The following is a 26839-nucleotide window of genomic DNA, read 5'->3' as shown; positions in this document are numbered from 1 at the left end:
TCACAGGTTCCAGTTTACAGCTGAACTGACTCCTTTCTTCTTTTTAGCTACATTTACTTCACAAGCCTTTAAATCTTCACTTCCTAGGAAATAGGGGAAAATATGCTGTATTCAGTATATATTTGTAGACCGGCATTCTTAAAATGATCAGGTTTTAAACAGGTCATGACCTAGTTCTTGTAATGTTTATGATTCTGCTGTACTACATATTAAAAAACAAAAATATCCTAATTGTTTCAGACATTGTTTTTCTATTCACTAAAGCTCAGATATTTTCCTAACTGAAGATAGTTTTAAACAGACAGCAAATTTACATTGAAATATTACAACACATATGAACAAATACAAGGGGTGGAAAGAGAGACTATCATGATCAGTAGCTATCATTTAGCTAAGCATAATAGCCCCCTGCTCCTGAGTTCTAAGAGTTTATCAGACAAGGGAAATTGGAAGTATAATCCAATGGCAATCTGAATGCACTCATGGGGTTTCACGTTATTGCATGATAGACAACCACACGCAATTTCAGGCAATGGAAAGCCAGTCCGAATGCAATCATAGGGTTTCACATTATTGCGTTAGAGGTGATCACATGCAATTTCGGGCAAAGGCAAGTTATTTTGGGGCAATGGGAAGTCAGTTCAAATGCAATTCGAATTCACGTAAATTCACTGAACTAGCAAATACACGTGAATGCATTCTGGCCCCACTTTCTTTTCATTTGAAATTAAGAGAAATTCCTTCCGTGTGATAAACTCCCTGGAGAAAAAGATTATATTAGGGAGACCCAACGTGGCATAGCAGTTTGAGAGTTGGATTACGCCTCAAGAGACCAGGGTTCAATTCCCAGCTAAGCCATGAAACATCCTGGTAGACACTGGGCAGGTTACATGCTCTAAGCCTCAGGGGAAGGCAATGGCAAATCTCCTCTGAAAAATGCTTGCCAAGAAAACCCCATGAAAAGTTTGCCTTAGGGTTGCCATAAGTTGGAAATGACTTGGAGGCACACAGCAACAGCAACAACAACAATACTCATTCACTATCTTTTCATACACAGTGATCACTATGTACTTGGATTCCCAAAGGTCTTCTAATAAAATTCCTCACTACAACATCCTAAGAAAACAAAAACAAAACAGGATATGGAGGACAGATTCTTTATGGAATAAAAGAAAGACCCAGAAGCAGAAAGAAAAGAAATAAACACAGTTTTTATAATGAAGAAAAATAAATACTGAAGTATTCTGACTGCATCTATCACATCCTGAGTTATCATGCACTATTTAATCCGTTTACAGATCTATCTGTCAAATTATAAGCTAGACGATTATGCTACTGAATTAATCAGAGTGGTGAGATGCAAAGAAGAATAAGGCTATATTTACAACCAATTCTATATTCAAAGACCCACACTTTGGTCTTTGCTTTGAGAAAACAGTGGACTCTCCCCAGTTGCTTTGATGTCAAACCTGCCTGGATTCCTTGTGATTGGGCAGGATACAAATATATTATTATTATTATTATTATTATTATTATTATTATTATTATTATTATTATTCAGTCAATGTTTATACTTAGAGAAGGCCCACTTGCTGATAGTGTGACAGAGCTGAACATCTTTTATGTTTGAACATACACCAGTTTCAACTAACTTGCATGACAAGCACAGAACCTGGACTAATATTAGGTATCAATTTTTAATTTGCTAAAACTACAATCTGTGCATATAATAGAGAATAAGTTCCAATGAATGCAGTGAGACTAGGTTGCAAACTTTTATTCACAGGATTTCCCTGTAAATCTGCACTATCTTGGAGTATTCAGTTGTGAAATATCATGGCTGGAAAACAGCCTTCTGAACAGCCCTGGCTTTGCCAATGAAAGCTTATATCAGCTTCATGATGAACACAGGAGTGGAAAATTACTAGATTCTATCAACATTTTAAAAAGATCTTGTAAAAACCAATTGCAACAAATCTCTCTCCAATGCATCTTGCACAAGATTTTGTAGGGGTGAAATTAACATGAGAATAAACTACAACACTATCTCCTCTGCCACCAGACAAACTATGAACAGTTGAAGTGGGCAGAAGTTTAGAACAGCAGAGATATGCAGCACTGGAGCTCTGTCCCTGAAGACAAACAAATTGAGCAGGATGGTAATTTGTAGAACCCTTGATTTGTAGGGCATAGGATAGCTTCATGTGCTATAGAAAGATGGGGCCAGTTGAGAACCTCCAACCACATCTATTTGGAAGTATTATACTATATATTAATTTTTATAATGTTTGTTACTTACGAATATCCTACACACAAAGGTCAAATTCAATTTTACTGTCCATGTCTTTCTACTTATTCTGTTGGCATAGGCCAGGCCAGGCCAGGCCAGAAAATCCAAGGCTCGTTTATAGCCCATAGCCAGATCCATTCCAGAATACCAAGCCTTATCCACAGAACATCCTGAATGCAGAAAAACATGGGCCCTTGGATGACCACTTCTTGACCTTTTGGCTATGAGCAAGTGAAGCATAGGCTATTAGATGATTGTTATGTGATCTGCTGAAGGACCTCAGGTTCCCAAGCACTGCTGGGTAGGTGACAGTGCACCTAACAAGCAATATACAGTTGGACCTCTGCATCCACTGCTTCAACCATCCACTGCGTGAAAATCTTCTCAAAAATTCCAAAAAGAAAACCTTGATTTTGCCATTTTATACAAGAGATGCCATTTTACTATGATACTGTATATAATGAGACTTGAGCATTTGTGGATTTTTATATCTATGGTGGTCCTGGAAGCAAATCCCAGCAGATAGCCAGGGCCCACTCTACCCAGCAGATGGAAAGCATGCTGAGATATGGCCCAGCTGCTTGGCACACACATTTCTTCCATGTGATTAAGTGAATTGGATTCCACTATAATATATGAAGCAGAACACACTTTCAGGCTTAGTTTCTTCAGCTTTCGTTGAAGGCTTGAGACTTACTACATATTTTAGGCTCTTATATGCTTAGTTTTGCAATAGGTTATTAAAAATACATAACAATTAGAAAAGCAATTTATAGCAATAATCACCAGATTCCCATACTACCAATGAACTTGACTCTTTCTTCACTGAGAATGCCGATAAATATTAGGATATATTAGGAAAGCGTAGTAACAAAACAGCAAATATCAAGACATTATGCAAAACTGGTATACAGCTCAATTTGTTTTGTACAATTTCTGCAGGCTAATATGAGAGAAAGGTTGGATATTGAAGGGAAAAACTGGATTCATAAATATCTAAAGATGATTACAAACATAGAAATAGTATAACATTTTTTGCCTTTGAATCCTATATTTTGCTAAAGATTATTAAAAACAATAGGAATGGTATTTTTTTAAAAATAGCAGCAATTAAAACAATAATTACCAGATTCCTGGACTATTGATGGTCTTGAGCCTTTCCTCGCTGAATGCCAGGAAATGTTAGGATATATTAAGAAAGCAACAAGAAACAAAACAGTAAACATTAAGACATTATATTAACTGGCAAACTGTTCAATTGATTTTGTGTAAGGTTAATATTTCTGCAGGCTAATACGAGGAAAAGACCTAAATACCGTAAAGGCACAGATCCTGCCTGATCCTGGAAGCGAAACAGGGTCAGCCCTGGTTAGTAGTTGGATGGGAGATGCTGCAGACTATATTTCAGGGAAGAAACGGACAAAACTTTCTCTGAGTATTCTTTGCCTAAGAAAATTTTATGAAATCCATGGGGTTGCCATAAGTCAAGAGACATTCTGAAGGTGTGTGAGGAAAAGGTAGGATATGGGTAGGCGGAAACTCAGTTCATAAACAAATGAATCAATCATAGTAAAGACTGGAGGACTCTACCGTCTATACTTAGCTACAAAAGGATCATGGACACTAACAATCACGAGTGTGTATCTACAGGATTCCAGACATAGAAACAGTATTGGAATGTTTTGGTTCTGAATGACACGTTTAGCTAAATATAGCAGTTAACAACAAATCGAAGCAATAATTATCAGATTCCCAGACTACTGATGAACTTGAGTCTTTCTTCGTGGAGAATACCAGGTAATGAAGGAAAGGCGTGTTACTGAGTGTGGGGGGGAAAAACTGTAATAAACATGAATTTAAATATGCAGAGCTTCTGCATGTTACATTTTGCTGCAATTCATTAAGAACAAAGGGGGAAAATATAACAATTTAAAAACAGCAAATTAAAACAAAATTTACCATGATCCCGAACTAATGATGAATGTGAGTCTTTCATCACTGAAAACATTAGGTAATATAAAGGAAAGGCAGCAAATTGAGAGAGAGAGAGAGAAACGTTCAAAGGTCAATATGAATTTAAATATGCATTGTTTTTTGTGGGGTTTTCAGACTATTTGGCCATGTCCTAGAAGAGTTTATTTCTGACATTTCACCAGCATCTGCGGCTGACAAAACATCAGGAATAAACTCTGCTAGAACAAGGCCACATAGCCCGAAAACCCCACAAAAAACTATGGATGCCGGCCATGAAAGCCTTCGACTTCACATTAAATATGTATTGCTTCTGAGTGTTACATTTTGCTGCAGTTAGGAAGAGCACAGCAATAGATTCACAATTAACAACACAATTAATATCAAAATAAAACAGTAATTACCAGTTTCCTGGACAACTGACGAAATCGAGCCTTTCTTCGCTGAGAAAGTCAGATGATAGGATGTATTAGGGAAGCAATAGCAAACAAAACAGCAAGTATCAACAAGACATTATACAAAACTGGAATATTATTTAATTTATGTTGTGACAGGTTGTTAATATTTCTGCAGAAGGAAAGGCAACGTACTGCAGAAAACCAGACATTGCGTAAGAAAATACGAACGTCAACATATGTAGCTGCTGCTCTCCAGTATTATGGTTAGGTTAAAGTATGCCTGAATCATTTATCTGATCTGCTAATCCAATTTTTAAAAAAGCTTAAACATCTAAAAGGTTTTATCTGATTAGGCAGCTTTTTTTAAAAAATCCACATGCACTTTTTAATTCAAGGCTCTTTCAGATAATGCCATTATGGCTCTATGATTCTGCATCTGTCAACTTCATGCAGAATCCTGGGATTTGTAGTTTGGTGAGCCACTTGAACAACCTTGTTGAAAATTCTAAATATTTAGGAAATTCTGTTCCCTAAATAGTAAACCCCAGTATGCCATAGGATGGAACCATGATAATTAAAGGAGGAACCATAGCACTATACTTGTGTAATGTAAAAGAGGTCTCAAGGGTTTAGGAAAACTAGATGGATCCCCTGAAGTGAAGCATTCCTTCTGTTCCTGTGATTGGAACCAATGCCTACTCCACAAAAATGCCTACAGCAAGACACTTGGGTGCATCTTATTAAAATGCTTCTTGATTCAGAACAATTAAGCTTAGGGGGAACAATCAATAATTAAACTGAAACTCATATAATAAGAGGATTGCAGCCCGAGCTATAAATACAGTTCACTAGATTGATATCTGGGGTTGATCCCAAATTTAGGTGATACTAGACTGGCATGAGTAGATTTCTACGTCCTTTCCTCCTCAAGACAAGACTTTCAAATAACATCAATAGATCTTGAGCCAATCTGTGCCAAAGGAGGAGAAGGGAGTCCTCACACACCAAATTTGATACAGCTGTTTTCCATATTTTCCTTTCGTCCATGAAAGGCAGATTCTGGACCCAGTCCATTAAAATTCTTCCTGGACTTTGCTATTGTTTTTGCTTTGTCTAAGTCTATTTACGCGTGGCATTACTGACCATACTTCCAGGACAAATAAAACTACAGAGGCCACTAAACTAGTAAATCAAACATTACTTGTGGGGTCGTGATCATCTAGTAGCAACCCATACCTGGAATGCCAGTTCCCAAACAATTTAAACACTCATCCACCCAACTCCCAAATCCTGGATAATGGGTCTTGGAGAACAGGATAGATACCAATGGATCTGACAAGCAATGCACCTAGCTCATGGCAAATATGGTTCGGCAGGGACCGGGGCAGGAAGAAGGATATTTCTTTGACATATAAATGGATTTCAGCAATCTTATCAAGCTCATTGCACTGCTAATAACATGAGAAGTCATATACATTCTCAAATTTATTTTCTGCAGTTGCAACTGAAGCTTTTAGGACTTTTTAGATACTAGATTTTGATCTGGAAAATAAAGTTAGTCTTTTGGATTATACCTCCTGGAATCCACAAGCTCTTACACACACACTCCTCCCAAAACCCCTACAAGTCCCATTGAAATCAGTGGGACTAACTTCCATGAAAATGAGCTCAAAAGTTCACTGTAAATGTGCTACAGCCATGTAAAATTAATGGAATAGTGTGCAACATCCTAAAAGGGAAAACAGCATGACTGATGACAAGCACAACTGGGGGAAGAGAGTTTAGCTTTCTGTCATGCAAAATCTGGTAACATATACAATGGATCACATTCTCAGTTTTTCCCCTGAAGCTTCTGTCTGCTATATTTTGAAACAGGTAGTCTAAAAAATAATAGTAACAGTAACAATAATGTAATTACCGGATCCCTGCCTCGAGCCTTCATCAGCAGAAACACCAGTCCAGTATTCAGAGACAATAAAAATGCAAATGTGAGGATTAGAAAAACAATAGCACAAAACATCTTGATCCTGGAGCTACATGGATGTGCTACACCTTTAACTGTTTCCCTCTTTACCAAGAAAGCATTTATGAAATGTATTGGGATTGAGGGCTGGATAACAGATTGTACAACTGTGTTATAGGGCTACTTCATGCAATCTACCCAAAGACATAAGCCTCCAGGTACATACTGCAGGAAGATGGGGTCCTTTGGGAGCCTTTGTGCAGCCAACAGGTATTGTAGTTTGAGTGTTGGATTAGGACTCTGGGAAACCAGGGTTTGACTTCCAGTTTGTCCAGGGAAACCCACTGGTTGATTTTGGGCAAGTCATTAATCTCTCAGCCTCAGAGGAAGGCAACAATAAATCCCATCTCAACAAATCTTGTTAAGAAGCCCCCATGATAAGTTCACTTTAGGGTCACCCTAAGTCAGGAATGACTTGAAGGCACACAACAAGAACCTAGTCCACATATGTGTGAAACAAAGGGCCCAATCTTCCCTTGCTGTGTATGGCAATTCCTTCGGGAAAAGGTGGGATATAAATAAATTATTATTATTATTATTATTATTATTATTATTATTACTTCACCTGCTGGATGGACAACCACAGGCCAGGTGAATCCATCCCATCCTGCCCTATGGTTTACAACATATCATATATGGCTTACTACTTTCCAAGATACTGATTCATGAATGATGCTAACACTTACAGATTTACAAGGATTTTCAGGCTGCCAGGAATTTGTGGGTACCCAACAGGAGCGCATCTGCCTAGAGAGCAAGTGTGGGCAATTGTGGAATGGTAAAGTTCCAGTTCTCCCTAACCTGGTATTTAGATCACAATTCTCACCCCCAGTCAGAATGTTCAGCGCTCAAGGATGGGAGTTGTAGTCCAAAACATGTCATGGACACCACATTGCAACAAGGTGGTCTTTCTACCCCCTCCTCTCCATGGTAACTCACTTCCAAAATATTGCCCAAATACAGGAATCTGCTAAATACAGTGTATTGTGCAGTAGGGTAGAGTGGGGGGTGTCTGATAAGGAAAAAGGACAGAAAATACAGTAGAATGATCCTCCTACTAGATTCCTGTGATCTTTCCCTTCTCCCTTCTCCCATACTACTGAACAGAGTTCCCTGACAGATAGGGATCTTTTAAAATGTCTGCCAGAGAAAGGGTGAAAGTTACCTGCCATTCACCACCTTTCTCCTCTCTGGATTCAGCTCAGTATTTTTAATCCGCATCTTTATAAAAGATAGTTTGTATACAAACCTGCATTGCTTCTTAGTATAAACCTGTTATTCTTTTGTATTTAAGAATCTTTGTAATTATTACCATTAATAATTAGGCCTGATTCCATGCATGCCTTTATGTATGCTTTTCTCCTTAATAACGCAAAGTTGTCAGAATCTTCTGCATAGCCATGCCTAAATGGTCTCAATGGAGTTGATATTCTTGGTCCTTTGTTTATGTCCACTGTTAATTCAGGAATATGAGAAAGAAGGTTTGTGAATTAAAGAATTTTAAAAACACAGATACACCATCAGTTGCCATAAAATACACAATTAACCAAAATCAGAAACATGCATGAACCTCCCGCATGTATCTTATAAACAGCATTAATTTCTGAAACAGTAATCTCTTTTAGAATACCGTAATGTCTAAAGATATACTGTACTTTTCTAAAGAGTTAGTTATATTTCATGAACCAGTTATGAAAATTGTAGTCTCTCCCCCCAAAAAAAGAACTTTCAGAAAGAACATGAAAAACGAATGTAAGATTCTATCTTCTCCATAAAATATCCATGCATACAAGTGACAAAAGAAAAAGTTTTTGGTTTTTATATACAGTATATATAAACAGCTGATGCATTAAATATTTTGCTCTATGATTCTTATCAGTCCCAGCCAACATGGCTAATGGTCAGGACTGATGGGAGACGCAGGTGAAATACACAGCTATAAAGTTGTTTTTCTTCTGGTCTTTCTGTGCTGAAGTTGTGTAGGAGCAACATTCAGAGAGAGAAAATGAGAATAAAGAGAATGCAGTATTTTGTATTAATGGTTTATTTATTAGTATTACACAGTATTACACAGATTCGGTTAATTACACATATATGCTAAAACAGATTAGCCTACTTCTAACAAAGTATGATAAAGGTTTATTTTAATTACTTCACTGCAAGCCTTTTGCAAACATCCTTTAGGGACCTGGCAGGGGTCTTTAGTTTTAAATTTGAATGCCTAAAATAGCGTTGTGATTTATATAATGATCAGAACAGTTTAAATCTATTATCTATATATCTATATATGTATTATCTATTATCTATCACAACAGTGCTGTAAACTAACTAAATATTAGTAGTCCCATGTTACTGATAGCAAGCAGGGGGTTTGAGGTTAAGAGAACAGCAACTTGCCATCAGTCACCTAACACATTATATGTTTCCTTTTATTTCACTGAAGTATCTGGACGCACATGATGGACAAGGGATCGAAATAGAGATCAGGGACTCCTCCACACTACACAGCTATAACACTATGATACCGTTTTAACTGCATCAAACTGCATCCTATGGCATCATCTTTGCAACATTTAGTTAACAGACTATGTGCCATGACAGCATTTACTATGGTATATGCTGTGCCTTTCTTGCTCCTACTAAAGTAATAAAGACAGGCATTGTATCAAACTAGATGCTACAGCAGACATGAAGGAGCAGCAACCCCAGCAATTATATTATAAAAGTGACAGGTTTTCCTGAAATTTTGTTGACAAAAGCAGGGGAAATGATGGATTTGTTGAACAGAGAGTAAAATTATTCACTTAATTTGTAACTCACACTTTCTCCAAGAGTGGGATTTAAAGCAGCTAGACCTACATCCCTGAACAAGAGGAAACTCTGCTGAGATGTACAACTCTTAACAAGAGAAAACTCTTCTGTATGGGTCTATTCTGTATGACACCATGGGAGGCAACTAAGGAAAAAGCAGTGTTCCCCAAAATGAATTAGAAGAGGATGTTACAAGACAAAACTACACAGAACGTACTAGTCTTTAAGACATGTTAATCAGTCTATGAGTATATGAGGAACAAGAACTAACTGGAGCCTTTAGCTATTCAGAGTACAGCCAATGAGTAGAACCACTTGCTGAAATAAGCCTATTTGGTTTTACACTTCTATCTTAATTTACAGTTCTAGTTTGAGTAATTAAGCTTATTTACTTTAACATTTAATATACTAAGCATATTTCTACAATCAATGTATATTTTCTATAATACATATTAATTAAAAACACATAGAAAGAAAATAAAGTATTCGTAGCAGAAGAGTTTCAGAAACATTCACTTGCTCTTACAAGTGGCCGCAAATGTTGCTCCAGCAAAGAGGTTGATTTCTGTTATGGTGTGAAAAGCATTCAGGGACCTCAGGAATCTATAATTATCAGAAGACAAAGATGTCAGTAACATTTATTCAAAGTTTTAATAAGTTTATACACAAATTACTTTATTGTTCAGCACTTCCACACTTCTTTCAAATGTCCATTGTGCTCTTGAAAGTTTTGTTCGCCCACTCTTCACAAAAAGCCTGATGTAATGTCAGTTAACAAATCAAAGAAATAAACTGAAGTATATATGTTAGTTATTCCTTTATTTATTTTTGACTGTGAAACAAAGTTATTTTACTATTTTAAAAAGGAAACTGATGAGAAAAGTCTAATGATTCAAGCTCACCCCTCTTTATGGAGTATGTGAAATGAATAAATAAGGGGAAATTAAAATATCAGTTTATTAGCAATAGTGTTGCAGGAAATTGCTATTTGTTCGTTTGCTAGAATGGAATTCTAAGAATGTGTGGTGATGCATAGCAGCAGGTCTGAACTATCTGCATGTTATGGAAGAGTAAAGGATTTGGTGGCAATTTCCCTGAAGCAGAACGTCAGTGGTGCCATAAAATATCGCCATATGTGTCAGTGAGAACAAAATGGAATGAGCATGAAAAAGATTACAGCAGATTCTTGATATTTGTGGGCTTGCTATCCACAGATTTAAGCACCTGTGGATGACTAACACCATTGCTGCTGTCAATGGGGGTGTATGCACATGACTGCACACACATCACACCATAAGGACAATGAGACATGAGGTCCCGGGTTTTTCCTTATTCACAGGGGATGGGTGTCCGGAACCAACATCCCATGGATACAAAGGGTGTCCTCTTCTGCCTAGAGTCTTTTATGAACCATATCACCACAAATCATCACTCACAAAAGAAAAAAAAAAGGGGGGGGGAGTGTGTATTTACAGTAATGTAATACAACTAAATGTGAAAAGACTCTAGCTGCATACAATAGCCAATTCTAGTCATACTCACTTATCATAGAAATAAGGCATTTTAGGACTGTGAAAATCTTCCACATCAAAGAAACTTGCACTTTCCGGGCACAGCTCAAGGGCCTATTGGAAGTCAAACACAATTGCACAATGTACATTAGTCTAATCTAATCTACTGCATTTCTGTTCAGAAGGCATCATTGGACACATGAAATGTAATGGCTAGGAAATAACATATGCATGATTTCAAAAAGGTATAATGTTGTAAACTGAATGACCTATTTGTGAATTTAGGCCTGGTACAGACAGATAATGCAGCACCAAAAGGCGGTCACAAAGCCTTGCCGCCGCAGCTGTGGTGACTTTTAGAGAGCGCAAAAAGGAAAAGCTCCTTTTTCCATCCTCTAGAGGCCAGATCAGGGCCACGGTGTGCAGTGGCTGTGCCCCAAATCCGGCCAGTAAAGGGGCAGCATGCAGCCCCTTACTCGCCATCCATCATTATATTTTTAATCACACTGGGCAAATCAACCTGTCATGTGGTGGCCATCTTTATTGCATCCTAGCATAGAGTTTACATTCAGTAAACCTGCCTTTCACAGTCAGTGAGAAGCTTTGTTGTATTATCAGCCAGGGAAAGAAAATATTCTGCATAGTTTCATTACCAGAATGAATCACTGATAGGGAGTGGGCTGGACTGGGCTAAAGACATCCTTCCTCTGGTCTGCTGCCAAAGCTCTGCCCTGTCTCTCCAGCTAGGCCAACCATGGATTTGATTGACTATCTGTGGTACAATTGAAAAGGAGGTTGGCGTGAGCTGTGAGCTCTCTAAACCACACTGCAGCTTCAGGGGGGAAGAGAAGCAGTTCCAGTTTCCTCTGCATCCCCATAGGATGCAAACGCAGGACCTCTGGTAAACCAAAACCCTAATTGACTATGTCATTACTGTCCCATGCTAAATAAAAATGGTGGATAAACCAAATGGCTACGTGGGCAAGTTTGTGACATGCTAAATATCTCTACTACTATTACTATTTCACCAAGTCCCCCACATGATTGTTTGTATTTTTCACCAATGGGTTCAACATGCTGCAAAGTACCCTGGGCATTTTCAGTCTGTCCCTTTTCATTACCACAGATTAATTACCTGCTTGGCTATATGAAGAAGCACCAAACCAGTGTGAAATGGATGGTTTTATGGCTGTAGTTTGATGCTTGTTCTCTCAATATACTTTTTAAATCTAGGTTTCAAATCAGTTTCTTGTTTTTGCAAGATTGCAGTGTTAACCAAAACAATTTTTAAAATAATTTATAAAATATCAATTTTATAAATAATACACCAGTGTCTGTCTCTATTAAGATTTACTAACTACATTTCAATTGAAAAACCGTCATACATTCAGTCAAGAAATAAACCAATTAAATCATAATCACCTGAAGAACTGAAATTACCTTTTCTTGATCTTTATTTGGCTCCAGAGAAGGCACTCCCCCAAGAGATTTTAAAATAGCTCCCCTTAATATCAAAGTGCAAACATGAGATGAATTTAGTCTGAAACTAAAGTTCAAATCATGAAGGGCTCTGTTTTTTTCTTTTGCTGAGCTCCACACAAGAGCCCTGATACAGTACACATCCTAGAAAATGAAAAGCATAACCGTCAGTATAAACTGAAAATAACTTAGGCTCATAACACAGTTCAATCTATGTCTGCGTAATGCAGCAAATCCTACCTGAAGCAGTTATAAGACTATAATTGAACAAATCTCATTCAGCTGTGAAGTTCACCTTGTACCTGTGAGTACTTCCCACTGTAATCACCAGGGTTGATATCAGAATAAAATGAGCAGGGCAATTTCCAGGGGATGCGGACTGCACTGGGTGGCACTTCAAGGGTATGTGTCTCCTGGTGCACTTGTAGGAAGGGGCTGCCTTCTGGTTTGTACTGCAATGCCTTTGTATGGGTAGATTGGGACATATGGAGACTGAAGGTCCTGAGGAGGACCCGGTCCACCAGCCTGCAGGCAACAAGGAAGATAACTGGGATGCTGTCAGCATACTGCAGTGGAAACCTGGGGGGGCCACTCCCTTCACCAAATAGTGCCTGAACCCCTTCGGGAGTTGCAAACAAGACAGAACAGCCTCATGCTCAGATGGTCCCTTCAGGTGCCTCAATCCACCAGGTGTCAGCAGAAAGTAGACCAGAGCTTTTCTCTTCCACGGTTCTCCAATCTACTCATATAGGACCATTTGGCCTGGCTGGGGGAGAGGGTCTTAGGCAGCCTGAGGGTTGGGGTCTGGGAGAAATACAGTGACACAAATAAACCGGATGACCAGACTTATTATTCAGGAAAAGATATGCTTAAAGCATTGTGTATTTTTGCTACTAAAGTGGAAACCCATGATGGAAAAAACAGGGGTTTGGGCCAAAATGTGGGAGCTCTGCCAGACTGATCTAAGATGTGTGTACAGGTATTTAACATGTGTGCATGCACACACACACACATTCAATTTTCTCTGAAAAAGACTATGTAGTTTCACCTCAAGAGAGAGCTCTCCAACCATTTTCTGGTACAGGGGAATACTATATATATATATATATATATATATATATATATATATATATCTCCCCCACCCAGGGGCTCAGGGTGGCTTACATTACATTAGAATAATATTAAACTATTACAATAAAATAAAAAAGAAGATAAAAATATCTAAAATACATTAAAACAATATAGCATCCTAGGGCGTTCTTTAAAAGTTTTCCGTTTTGAATGCTTGTTTGATAAGGAAGTTTTTCGCTTGTCGGGGAAGGTCATCAAGGAAGGGGCCATTCTGGTCTACCTGGGAAGGGAGTTCCAGAGTCTAGGGGCAGTTACAGAAAAGGCCCTCTCTCTTGTCCCCACCAACAGTGCTTGTGATGGTGTTGGGATGGAGAGAAGGGCCTCCCCTGAGGATCTCAGAGCCCCAGTCGGCTAATATAGTGAGATACGGTCTGCCAAATATCATGGACCTGAGCCATAAAGAGTTTTAAAGGTCATCACCAGCACTTTGAATCATGCCTGGAAACAAACTGGCAGCCAATGGAGCTGTTTCAACAGGGACGTTGTATGATCTCTATAACCTGCCCCCGTTAGCAGCCTGGCTGCAGCTCTTTGGACCAACTAAAGTTTCTGAACACTCTTCAAAGGCAGCCCCATGTAGAGCGCATTACAGTAGTCCAGACAGGATGCAACCAAGGCATGTACCACTGTGGGCAGATCCAGTGTCTTTATCACCAACAGTTCCCTGGAGAACCAGGGGGCTGGTTTGGCTCCATTATGTAAGAGGGGATGCTCAGGAGTGATTGTGTTCATGGCCCTGGTTATTTCCTCATTCCAAAAGCTGACCAGAGCTTCAACAGAAATGCCTGCTGAGGTGACAGGAAACTCCCCAAGAGCCCTCAGGAATCCATCCAGATCCATCAGCCTCCTGGGGTGGCTGATTGGTCCCCTACACCTGCCGAGGCGCCAACATCCCAGTGAGTCTAAACCAGACCAGATGATGATCTGTCCATGACAACAGAACTATAGATCATCATCACCCACCCAGCACAGAAAACAAGGTCCAGAGTGTGCCCAGCAGCATGAGTAGAGCAGATACCACTTTGGACAGACCCATGGTTGTCATGGAGGCCAGTCCTGAAAGGGCAGTCTCAACATGGGTGTTGAAGCCCCCCAGCACTAAATAGACGAGGAGACTCCAACCCCAAGTCCAAGCCCACCCCGGCTAGCTCAGGAAGGGAGACTGTTGAGCAGCGGGGTGGGCGGTACACCAACAGAATCCCTATTCTGTCCCAGCTACCCACACTCAAAACCTGTAGTCTGTGCAAGGGGGCATCTGGTCATGGGGATGGAATCACAATAGACCACTGCATCTCCCCCCCCCCCCATTTACTGTATAGGATATACTTCAAATTCTGAGAAACTGCTACAGACATGATTATAAAAGAGCTGCTGTTCTCCTTAGTCACACCATAGAAGGTATTCACTGGGTCAAGAACCTGAGCCCAGTGCAGAGGTTGACAGAATCCCAAATGCTGAATCATATAAATAACTCACCATAGCCCAAAAAAATACCAGTTTTCCCAGGGGTAAAAGTGGTAGTGTTCAAAGAAACATGTTGATAAATTATCCCAAACACACAAAAATGGACAATGAACACACACACAAAACACTAAATATATTCCAGACAATCCACCCTCCCACATAGATAACTTTATACAACACAACTGTTCTGGGGTGTACTGAACAAGAAAAAGCAATCAGAGAAAGGTATAGGGGAATACATATAATGATATAGCCTAGGTCTCTGTGAAAAGAAACAAGGGAATCTGTTATCTTGATTACAGTTTGGGGGAAATTGGGGCAAGGCTCTGTAAGCTAACAGCATCAAACAGGGATTGTCTCTCTCCAGAGATCTGATGTGTGACACTGGATATGGAGTGTTATGTTGTGTCTCCATCCACACACAAATGGTATATTTGTAAATAAAGTTACATTTTATAACAATAACAACAAAACAAAACATAACAAAACAAAGAGCTTTAGGTCTCCAGAAATCCATCCTTCCAAAGGAAATCAAAGGTAAACACACACCCCAGACCCTCTAGGGAAGAAGAGAGAACAATAACAATATGTTTGTGCTGACGTGACAAACAAATGCTATTGACTTGACAAAAAGCAAATCAGCTTATGTTAGGAAAATTTTTATGGTCTAGTGTTCTAAGAACGTTGATCAGATCATGAATTGACTCAGTATAGCTGTGGCCACATGTCTATTTGCTTACTTCATATTGCAGTAGTATGTAAAGAGATTCAAAAAGTCTTTAAGTTTTCGTCACATTGAAAAATTCAGAAAATTAAGACATAAAGTTTCCTCACCCAAACAAAAAACATTCTGTATGACTACTAAAGAAAATGGGCCCTATCCACACAAATTAGGTAATTATTACTCACAGAATTTGAAGGGTCGGAACACACAGCTCTTGTAGCATCATTAATTGCTTCTTTAATCTTGTCTAGGAATAATGAAATAAAAGATCAGATAAATACAACAGCCAAGATGGGATTTGGCAACCCCAAGATAATGTATTCTATCTTGTACAGTTTTGGACAAACCAGGGAATCAGTCCATGGTTTGGTTTTTAGACTACTTGTTTAGCAAAATTTTAAAACAAAAATTCCTTGTTCATAAGTCAAAAGATAAATGGGTATGACAGAATGCTAGAGTTCAAAACTCTGCTCTGGTTTGTCCATTTAGTACTATACTACAGTTTGGCACAGAATGTGAATAATGATAGTTTCTTCTGTGATCCATTACATTTTGCACCAAAATATAAAAACTCTTTAAAAAATGTAGAAAACTAGTGGTTTCCTCGCTGTCAGTTCTCAGAACATTTTTTAAAGGATTTTAAACTGGAACAGGGACGTAGCCAAGGGGGGGGGGGTTCTTGGGGTCCGGACCCCCCCTTCCGTTAGATAAAATGAATGGTGCGTGCTGCCGCACCGCCACACCCAAGCCCCATTATAATGGTGGCACTTAGTCTGGACCCCCCCTTCCCAAAATCCTGGCTACATCCCTGACTGGAAGGATTACGAACGGTGAAAACAGGATTGGATAGCTCACTACAAGCTGGAAACAAACAAATGATAACAAAATTATACAAAATACTATTAAGCAGGGGAAAGGAACAAGAAGTTGTGAAAGACAACGTGAAGAAATGGGCACAAAACAGAGGTCATAAAATTCAGTTAGACAATTGGGAAACGGCACGGAATAAAAATTTGAAATTCACAGGGAGTTATAACCTAAAGGCAAATTTCTATAAGATTCTTTTTAGGTGGTATATAACCACAGAGAACACAGCCAACCTTTTTAAAAGAACACTTAAACACCTGTTAGAAGTGCAAAGAGATAAAAGAAACCTTCTATCACATGTGGTGGTATTGTCCCCTTGCAAATAAAATCTGGAAACAAACACACTTTAATAACCCAAACACTAAAAACCAATTACCAATTGGCTCCCAAATTATGTTTATTGAATACGTTAATCATTCTAGACACACAAACCGAGAAAAAATATTGGAATATCCTTTTTATATATGGTAATTACAGCTCGACTAACTTACACGCAAAAATGGAAAAGCATGAAGATACCAACCAAAGAGTATTGGCTACTCAAATTATACAAGATGGCTGAAAGGATATACTGACAAATCTAATAAATGATTGATAATTCAACCAGTGTATAAATTAATGGAAAGAAATATCTCCACTATGGGAAGACCAATGAGGAAAACTAGCAGTAATATTTTTGAATAAGATATGTATTATGTTCAGAATAAAATCTGGCTACAAATGAAGTAGCTAAAGACAAAATTCAACGATCACACAGAATTTGATAGCTTAGAAGGTAACTAGAATTTGAGATTAAAATAGAAATGTATGAACGAGAAGCAGTCTAACCAAAAAAGTATAACTAAAAGAGACTTTACGTAGCAGGAGTACTTTGATTTTAAAAGGGAAACTACTTGACACCATATCTAGGAAGTTAGGGGGGGGGGGTTTAAGAAAGAAGGGAGATAAAAAGGAAAACAGAAGAGACAGAAAAAAAAGAAAGAGGGAGGTTGAGATAGTAGTGAGATAGATTTAAGGAAAACTAATATTTCTTTTATTTTAAACTAAAGGAAATTTAAGATCTGCTTAAATGAGAGACATGATAGGCAGATATATAGATACAATAAATTAAAGAAAGACCTAACAGATGCTTATAAATATATTTTCATTAATATGATAAATATGAACAATCTAATGAACAAGGTTAATTATAATAGACGCGATATTACTAAGGAGGAAGCTTAAATGAAAGGCCAGGCATGGTGATGAAAAGTAATGACATAGTAAGTAGGATGATGATAAACCAGTGGATTTAAGATTACTAGGAAAGATAAAAGGGAAAAGACAGATATGAAGAAACAAGCAAGAAAACGTAATGAAGGATAAAGTATGTTGATGTGAAGGTATAAGGAAGTACAAAGGAAGGTGATAAATTGATAGATCAAAGAGTACCACGAAGGACAAAAATGAGAAGATAAATTGAAGGAATAACTAGGGAAAAGTAACAAAGATCAAAGTAAGGGGATGGGAAGGCACAAGGTAAGCAATGAGTAAGTAGATTAAAGTTTACTAGGAAGGATTAAAAGGGACAGTTAGATATGCAGAAACGAGTAGGAAGAAGTAATGAAGAATGAAATAAGACAATGAGAAGGTTAGAGGAAGTGAGAAGGAAGTCCGGAAGTAAGTGGACTAAAGAGTATCATGAAGGATGGAAAGGGATAGATATGAAAGAACAAGTATGTAAATATAAGCAAGAAATAAAGATGGAATCAAGGAGATCAAAGTTAAAGAAGAGGTATGACCTAGAGATTTCAAAAGATGGAAACTGAATATAGGGCATTATGGGGTAATTTTCTTCTATTTTTATTTCTTCATGTTTAACTTCTTCATTGTCTAGTAAGACCTGTACACATTTAATAAAAACACATTACCAAAAAAAAACGTAAAAAAGGGCTCCCAAATAGTCTGGCGATCCACAGATTTTAATTAATGAAGACACAGCTTTAATACAGTAGTCTCCAAACTGTGCCCTTTAAGAGATTTTGGACTTCACCTCCCAGAACCCAGACTATTGATCAATGTGGCTGAGACTTCTGGGAGCTGAAATCCAAAATCTCTTCAAGGGCACAGTTTGGGGACCACTGCTTTAATACAACCTTGCAAGAAAACCAATTGCTTTAACTTTAGCATAGGACTATGTCCAATGGTCATAACAACAAACCAGATAGAATTAAACATTAGGTTAAATTAAGCCAGGGCTCCTACTGGGCGCAGACAAGAGCTAAGAAGGGAGAAGGAGGCTAGGCTAGACAACAAGACACATAAAATAATTTATTATTGCTTAATGTAGCAATAAAATGCTAAGCTATGGAAGGAATGGACTTAATTTTGGACTTAATTCTGAGTAGACATGCATCACACTAGGTATTAGACCACCAGGAGAGTCTATAGACTGACAGATGTTACAACGATATTTTCATTAATATTTTGTACTATAACGGTGTAGTTCCATACACATGATTTAATCAGAGATAAGCTCACTGCACTCATTAAGACTTACTTCCAGGCAAATGAGAACAGGATCACAAACTATTTATCAATTCAAGGTCAGCAAAAGACTAGAATAAAGCTGGGTTCATTATCCTGCACTACTGTCTACCACCATTTGCAAAGGAAAGGAAGGGCTATCTACCGGTCTGTAAATGTACTTCTCAGTTTATTATACTGTCAAAATGTTGATGACACAGATACTGTATTCACTTAAAGAATCTGGATTGTAAATAGACACAGGGAAATTGGTCTGGGTTATGTATCTCTATTTTAAGTACCATAAACCTTGCAGTGCAAAATCTTATCAGCACTGCTGGTTTGTGTAAGTTCACTTTAGTTTTTGAAGCAGGTAAAAAAATGCCCACAGATTTCCATCTTGCATTTTTCATGTCCAAGCAAACTATCAATCATATGCCTAAATGGGCACATAATTGGATTTCCATGTATTATAATCTATTCAACAGGTGGTGCTGAACAGCAGGCTCTCTACTATGTTGCTAAAGAAATATAAAAATATCTTAGCAACCAATTTTTAAAAAGGCATGAGTATTTCCTCTTCTACAGTTAGGTGAGGAACCAAGCAAAATTTATATTTCAGAAAGTAAAGATCATATTAGGCATACAGCAGGGCTGAGCAGATGTCAGAATTGAAGTTCGCACAACCTCAATATTAGAGCTTACTATGCTCCCTCATATCCATTTTTGGTCTTTCTCCAAGGCCTCTTTGTTTCAGCAACCTAATTTTAATGAGGAAAGCGCCTACTTTTCATAGTTGGCATCATTAACCAACTACAAGGCAACAGCTTCCATAGGCCTACTACTCAAACGGTCTTTCAGGAAATTCCAGATTATGTTTTGCCCGCCTCCCAATATTTAAACATTCTTTAAACATTAACACTGTTCTGTATTTGTTACGCTGGGCTTTTTTTTTCTTAAAAAAGAAAATTAAGACAAAAATAATAAGTCTAAGCTACGAAAATTAGTTCTAGTTTGCTCACGCTAGAGACAACACATTTGTGACAAAATATGAGCCTTGAAAGAAAATTCATGAATAAAATAATAAGAGGGATAACATGTGTAACTGTGAAGAAGAAGCTGAAATTCAGTCCAAGAGGAACTTAAAATATCAATATGTGGGTTTTAGGCATGTCTAAAATTGTTTTCAGTTTTTCAACTATCTGGTCCAGCAATGGCTGCTATGACTAGCAACCAGTCTCTAGAAAAAGGTCTTTCCTAGCATCTGCTGTCTGACTCACCTTTTAACTTGATGATACTGGGAATTGACTGGGAATATTTATATGCAAAGCATGTGCTCCTGCGCCCATGGCCTATGTTTTATAACCCAACGTTAATTTGATATTCCAAATCAATCTGAGGCGGGATACAGACCGCCGCTTTGCGGCGGTCTCCCGCCGGTGCCATTTGCTCCGCATGGGAGCTGCAGCAGCCAAACCGCGCGGCTCCCGCGTGGAGCAAAAAAGAAGCTCCATTTCGGAGCTTCTTTTTGCAGCGCCTTTATGACGTCGCGAGGCGCCGCTGGCGCATTCGCGACATCATAGGCGCCGCGACACGTCTAGACGCTATGCGTCCAGTACGTAAACATGGCGGCCCCATGTGGAAGGGGCGCCGCCATGTTGTACGTATTCTATATGTACTAGGGTTAGGGGGGTGCAGAAGCACTGCCCCTTCCTAACCCTAGTACGTATAGAATACGTACTATATGGCGGTTTGTATGCCGCTCAAATTACATTAGAGGGCGATTTTGTTTTATGGCTGCCTACTAGCCAACCCCCTGTACACTAATCCAAAGATATGTAAGTAGGATATATGTACGGTATCCTACCAAAGATATAGAACATGCATACATAATATGAGTTCTGTACATACCTTTGGGTGAAAATATGGAGGTTAGGGAGTGGAACAATTCCCATTCCACCCTCAAATTTGCACTGAACGAAGTAGAACATGTAACAGTTTAATTCTTTTTTAATGCTCTGTATTCTTTTAAATTGTAAGCTGCTTTGGGTCTCAGTTCTGGGGGAAAGCAAGAAATAAATTAATTTTTAAAAATGAAAGAAGAAGAAGAAATAACAACAACAACAACAACAACAACAATTTAATGTAGAAGCACAACCCAGTATAGTCCTTTTCTTGCTTTCCCATAAGGCCAGGACTGAAATAATATGTTTCAATTATCATTTTTTACTTTCCCACATAAACACATTTATTGAGTTTAATGACAAAATCAGTGTATCTTACCACATTTCACATATGCATATGCTCTCCTTGCAAACACAGGTGTGTGATAGAAAGAGCTGGTAACACAGCCAACTTTACAAGCTGTCTGAAGAGAAGAGGATGCCATTCTGAGCTGTAATATTGTCAAACCTAACATAGTTTTACAGTACACTCTATGGTTATGCTACATAAACACTGCTATTCTTGACATAATGGATCTTTGAGCCATCCACATTAGCTTCATTGCTCTTTTATTTATTTCAAATTACTGGTCTTATTTACCTCAGCAGGGTTCTATAAGATTACTCCTTAGACTGTTCAGACTCCTATGGGGATGATTTATGTCATCATTCCAGCATAGTGTTTCCCATAATTGTACCGAGTTTAAAAAACATTAGAACCCAAGGGGCCAGACAAGGAACTATAACATTAGCAGCATGCTCATACAAATCAATTTACTCCCTTGCAGGGGGAAAAAACAAGAATGGAAGAGGAATTTAATGAGATTGTACAGGAACTACAAAGACACCATGGCAGTCATCGGAACTTGTGGGTAATCATAAGTATAAATAGATCACAGACATAAATTCCAAAAGCAAAAGAATATACATGGTCATTTTTCCAGCTCCCCAACAGGAAAACAGCACTGTCAAAATCTCTAGCACTAACCATCTCTTTGGGGCCGCATTTAGTCCCAGTTCAGCAACAGCAAGAGTAATGGCATGGACAGGTACCAGTTTTCAGTGCACAGTGATTTTTATCACACGTTTCCCTTTTGGCTTTGGAAACAGCATATTCAATATACTAAAGTGAATATAATACTATTTATGTGCTGCGTTATCTGAAACTGCTATGCAAGATTCTACTGAATGGTATAGGACAACAGAGGGCAAGCATAACTTCTTTTAAGACCTCCCTTGCTTTGGTTGCTGGTGAAAACAGAAGGCCTTGTGTCATAGTTTTAAAAATAGTCATTAAGGGGGGGGGGGCTATTCTGACTGGATTGAGTATCTTCTCCCCCTTCCCACTGCACAAACATTTTAAGAATTGTATTAAAATGCACAATGCAGCTCACAAATCTAAGGTCTTTGTGAGAACTGTCAGGAATAAAATGCACTAACTTTTTACAACAAAGGTTTATTAGAGGCTGTTACTAAATACAGCTGCTTCCAGGTGAGGTTTTTATTGTTCAATTAACCTGCCTCTTTCTGGCAATTTTATAAGGAATTTCCAGACAACACTGTCTTCTATTTATAAGTGCCTTATGTTTCCCAACCATTTTTCTTACCATGGAATCTTTGATAAGAGAAAGAAGGAATGACTACATAGGGCCTTCTGACTGGCAGTGTTAAAAGCCCTCCACCCAGAGTACTCAAAGTGTCAAAATAAGATGGATGTTCTCAATGTGATGTACTGCGACTGTTGTTTTAATAGCACCCTACTACCTCAACCATCTGGTGGTAAATATAGAATTTAAAAATAGGTAGAATAAGAACCACATATCTAGCAGTGCATCTCTATGATTGATTAACTTTGTCATGAATACAAGATGTCTATCTTCCTTCCATAAAACACACACACACACACACCATGATTGTGTACACAATGACTACAAGCATTTTGCACATTCCATACTTTGGGGGTGTTTGTTTCTTCCATTGCGTATGTAAACTCTTCAAAAGCATCACGATGACAATTTAATTTTTGGAAAGCTACTCCCATATGATAGTAGGATTCAAAGATCTGAAATAAAAGAACCAGGATATCTGATTATTCATAACGCTTTCAGAGATGTTTATAAACATGCCTAGCCAAATAGGAATAAAATGGTTCAAAATCATGAGTTTTGCCAATCTAGTGTGAACACATAAATAATAAATCAATAATAAATCAATAAATAATTTACTGATTTGTATCCCACCCAATCAACAAGGAATCCAGATGGCTAACAACAGTGGAAGTACAATAAAAATACAACATGCAACTAGGGCTCCAAATTAAGAATAATGATAATTCCCCATTAAAAAATGAATACTTTAAAAAAGAACTGAGTAAGAGCAGTAAATAATGGATTAAAGGAATAGTCTGAACTGCTATAATGTAAGTTCTTAAAGGTATTCCAGTCGCTCTGTTAACAGGATGTGAAGTGTCAAGCAGGGATAGGGAAATCTAAGAGAAGGAAAAGAAGGTGGATCTTACTCCCCTCCACAACATGCTCATTTAACACAAAAATTTAACTCACTCACAGTTCTGCTTTATAGCAGAACAGGAGAACCTGTGACTCTAGTCTCCAGGCAATGCTGGACTTCAACCTGCAGCAGTCCTAGCCAATAGGGATACTGGGATTTGAAGCCCTGCAACATTTGGAGCTTCCTCATCCTTTTTTCTTTTTAAACAAGAAAGTATGCATTTAATAAATATTGAAGCATCTGAAATATTATACTGAAATTACCAGCTGAGCATACCCAGGACCAGGCACATATTCAGAAGGAAACTTCTTTCTGTTCAAGCAGTATAGTAGCTTTCTGTAATGGTCAATTGCCTACAAATAAAATAAAAAACAGCACAATAATTTTAAGCTAAGATGAATACACTGAAGATGATGTTGTGGTAGTGGTGTGCCATCAAGTCATTTCTGACTTATGGCAACCATAAGGCAAGTTTATCATTGAGTTTTCTTGGCAAAATTTGTTCAGAGGGGGTTTGTCTTTGCCTCCCTCTGAGGCTGAGAGAGTGTGACTCACTCAAGGTCACCCAGTGGGTTTCATGGCCGAGCTGGGATTCAAACCCTGGTCTCTGGAGTCATAGTCCAACACTCAAACCACTACACCACACTGATTCGCACTGAAGATATTGCTTAATTCCTTTTTAATTGTCACTTTTGTACATTTTTAAATTCTGCTATGCTTTTGGACTGTAAGTTGCTTTGAGTCCCAATTTTGGGGGAAAGGCAGGATGACAACAACAACAACAGACAGCAAGAAATTTTCTGTTAATGAAATGTATAGCAAGGCCTTGCGCCACTCTGTACACTTCTGTTTTGGCGGAAGGACACCCTAAACAGAAGATATAAAAAATGAATGCAGAAATATTAAGAAAGAATATAGTCCACATGGATTCCTAGCTCATTCATGTTTTGCTGTGCCATTGCATCAATGGATGAACACAAAGGCGTGGAATTCCAGAATAGAAGCGACTCCAAAATTCCAGCTGCCTGAAACTGGGCAAGATTCAGGTCAGTCCAGAGAAATATAAGCAGGAAATAGCTTCCAAATGGGTAATATGTGACAGCAAAAAAGAGTCATTAGAAAATTATGATACAAGAATAGCTTTAGTATTTATTGACTATAGAGCCAGCATGGTGTAGTGGTTTGAGTGTTATACGACTCTGAAGACCAGAGTTCGAATCCCACCATGGCGATGGAAACCCACTGGGTGACTTAGGGCAAGTCACACTCTCTGAACCTCAGGGTAAGGTAAAGACAAATCCCCTCTGAAGAAATCTTGCCAAGAAAACTCTATGATAGGACTGACTTAAGTTGAAAATTACCTGAAAGCACATAACATGGTGGCATAAGGAATGCGCCAGAGTGCACCACTGGTGCACTCGTTACGCAAGTGTTGCACGGCGCTGTGCGGATGCTGCGCGGCACTTGCGTAACAATGGCAGCATCCATCTGTACAGGGCACTACCATTTTGATGCCCTCGTCATGTGCGAGGGGCAAGGGGCATCTAGAAGCACCACCCCTCATGTGACGAGGACATCCTTTTCGGCCCGTCTGGACTGGGCCACTGTTTATTTAGCTGCAGCATCTCCAAAGGAAAAAAACTTCCAAATTTCTGGAGCCCTGATTTACAGGTTACACAGTCTTTTATAGCATTTTAAACAAAGAAAACTACAAATTACATTTTCTCTGAACCATTCGTTTCTCTATCCCTCATGGGTACCCATCAATCAAACTATTATCTATATATTTTCTTTTACTGTCTCCAAACTGTCTCTGCATTATATCCTTTTGTTTGGGTTAAGCAATTTAAAGCAGGAAGCACTTTGCGGTCTTACATTCCAGAGCAGAGAATTTGAACTGTCCTGATATCCATCATCCTGTCAACCTTTGCCCTCAATACATTCCAGCACTATAATTCTCAGCTCCTGAGCATAGTGAAAATTTTAATTCTAATCTATCCTCTTCAGCGTTACCTGGAGCCACTGCCGGCCCCGCTCGCAGGTGATAGCATTGTGGAGATAGGCTTGTGCTTGGGCCTGGATGCGCGCTATGGCGCTGAGGAAGGCCGGGGAGATGGCTTTGGCCTCGGCGGGAGGAGGATAGGCTTCAGCGGAGGATTGGGGTGATGGTAGTTTCTCCTGGCTTAGCCTTCCTCTTTGGCGGTGCAGGATGGTCCCTCGCGCAGCCGCCATCTTGCCCACTGAGGCTCTGATGCAGCAAATGGGTACCTCTATGATTGCCATGGCAATGGCAGAAGGAGAACCTTCAGGCCCAGGGCCTCCTCAGGTCACAAAAGGGCAGGCACTGCCTCATTTGCCAGGCCACAGCCTCCATTTTCCGCCTTGTGGGAGAAAGGCAAGATATAAATCCTTGAGATAAATAAATAAATACATTTCATCTGAGGATGTGGACTAGGGTCTACAAAAGCTCTTGATGCCAACTTCTTTATTTTTGAGGTGGATGTTGCTAGAGATATATAGAAAAGCTCTATTATAAAGCAATTGGCTTATGTTTCTTGCTTGCTGCTTGACTAGGGCCTCATTCCCACTTACAAATAAATCGCTTTGTGATCCTCATCGATGGATCGGTTTGGCAGCAGAGCGTGGTTCACACTTCATTTGCCCTGATCACTTTTTTTTTTTTTTTTTGGCTGTAAAACAAAATAAAATAACCCACTTGTGGTTCACATTGACGAATGAACCGATTCAATTTAAACAGTTTCTTGCAGGAGGCTCTCAAAACCCACTTGTGGTTCACAATGGAAATGAATCAGTTCAATTTGGAGCATTTTAAGCAGAATTTTTTTTTTCTCTGTGCATCAGTGCAATCGCATCTACATACTTCCATGCGAGGGTCAAAGGGTGAGCGAACACAGGTTGTTAATCTTCGCTTCCCCACCCAGCGACCCCTTATCACATCATAGTAAATCAATTCCAATCCACATCTCGTTCACACTGACACTGAATCGATTTGTGAATACAATTCTTCAAATCGATTCTTGAAATCATTTCTGATCCACATCTTGTTCACACTTGCGCAGAATCGATTTATCCAAAAAGATGTGGGGAAAAAATCAGCGTCAAAAAGACGCGGGTTAAATGGGTCTAGTGCATGGCCACCCTCTCCAAATCGCTTCAGCAATTCGGTTCAAGTTCGAACCAGGGTCATTTAAAT

General features: G+C 38.8%; 1 protein-coding gene across 1 annotated transcript; it reads right to left on the bottom strand.

Moving 5' to 3' along the window:
• On the bottom strand, positions 1-25857 carry LOC149312266 (uncharacterized). The gene is made up of 14 exons (XM_089527184.1): positions 25639-25857; positions 23889-23978; positions 23072-23179; positions 21458-21542; positions 15988-16049; positions 12445-12627; positions 11036-11118; positions 10020-10096; positions 7995-8135; positions 6578-6595; positions 4666-4704; positions 4250-4288; positions 2336-2460; positions 1-105 (listed from the first exon to the last, which is right to left on the bottom strand). The coding sequence occupies exons 1-14, from the start codon at positions 25855-25857 to the stop codon at positions 1-3; spliced, it is 1374 nt and encodes a 457-aa protein (XP_089383310.1).
• Between the last annotated feature and the right edge of the window lie 982 nt (positions 25858-26839).

Source organism: Sceloporus occidentalis, unplaced genomic scaffold (assembly GCF_023333645.1).
Source record: "Sceloporus occidentalis isolate IW3139 unplaced genomic scaffold, rSceOcc1.0.p SCAF_5, whole genome shotgun sequence".
NCBI classification, from domain to species: domain Eukaryota; kingdom Metazoa; phylum Chordata; class Lepidosauria; order Squamata; family Phrynosomatidae; genus Sceloporus; species Sceloporus occidentalis.
The sequence above is the reverse complement of the archived record's forward strand: the minus strand, read 5'-3'. Positions and strand labels throughout refer to the sequence as shown.

Excerpts from the sequence above, each read along its gene's own strand:
- LOC149312266 (XM_089527184.1), bottom strand. The coding sequence starts at position 25,857 with ATGGCGGCTGCGCGAGGGACCATCCTGCACCGCCAAAGAGGAAGGCTA. Across the intron at positions 23,180-23,888 it reads GTCCTGGGTATGCTCAGCTG|ATCTTTGAATCCTACTATCA; the intron begins GTAATTTCAGTA and ends CTTTTATTTCAG. Across the intron at positions 10,097-11,035 it reads ATGCCTTATTTCTATGATAA|ATTCCTGAGGTCCCTGAATG; the intron begins GTGAGTATGACT and ends TGATAATTATAG.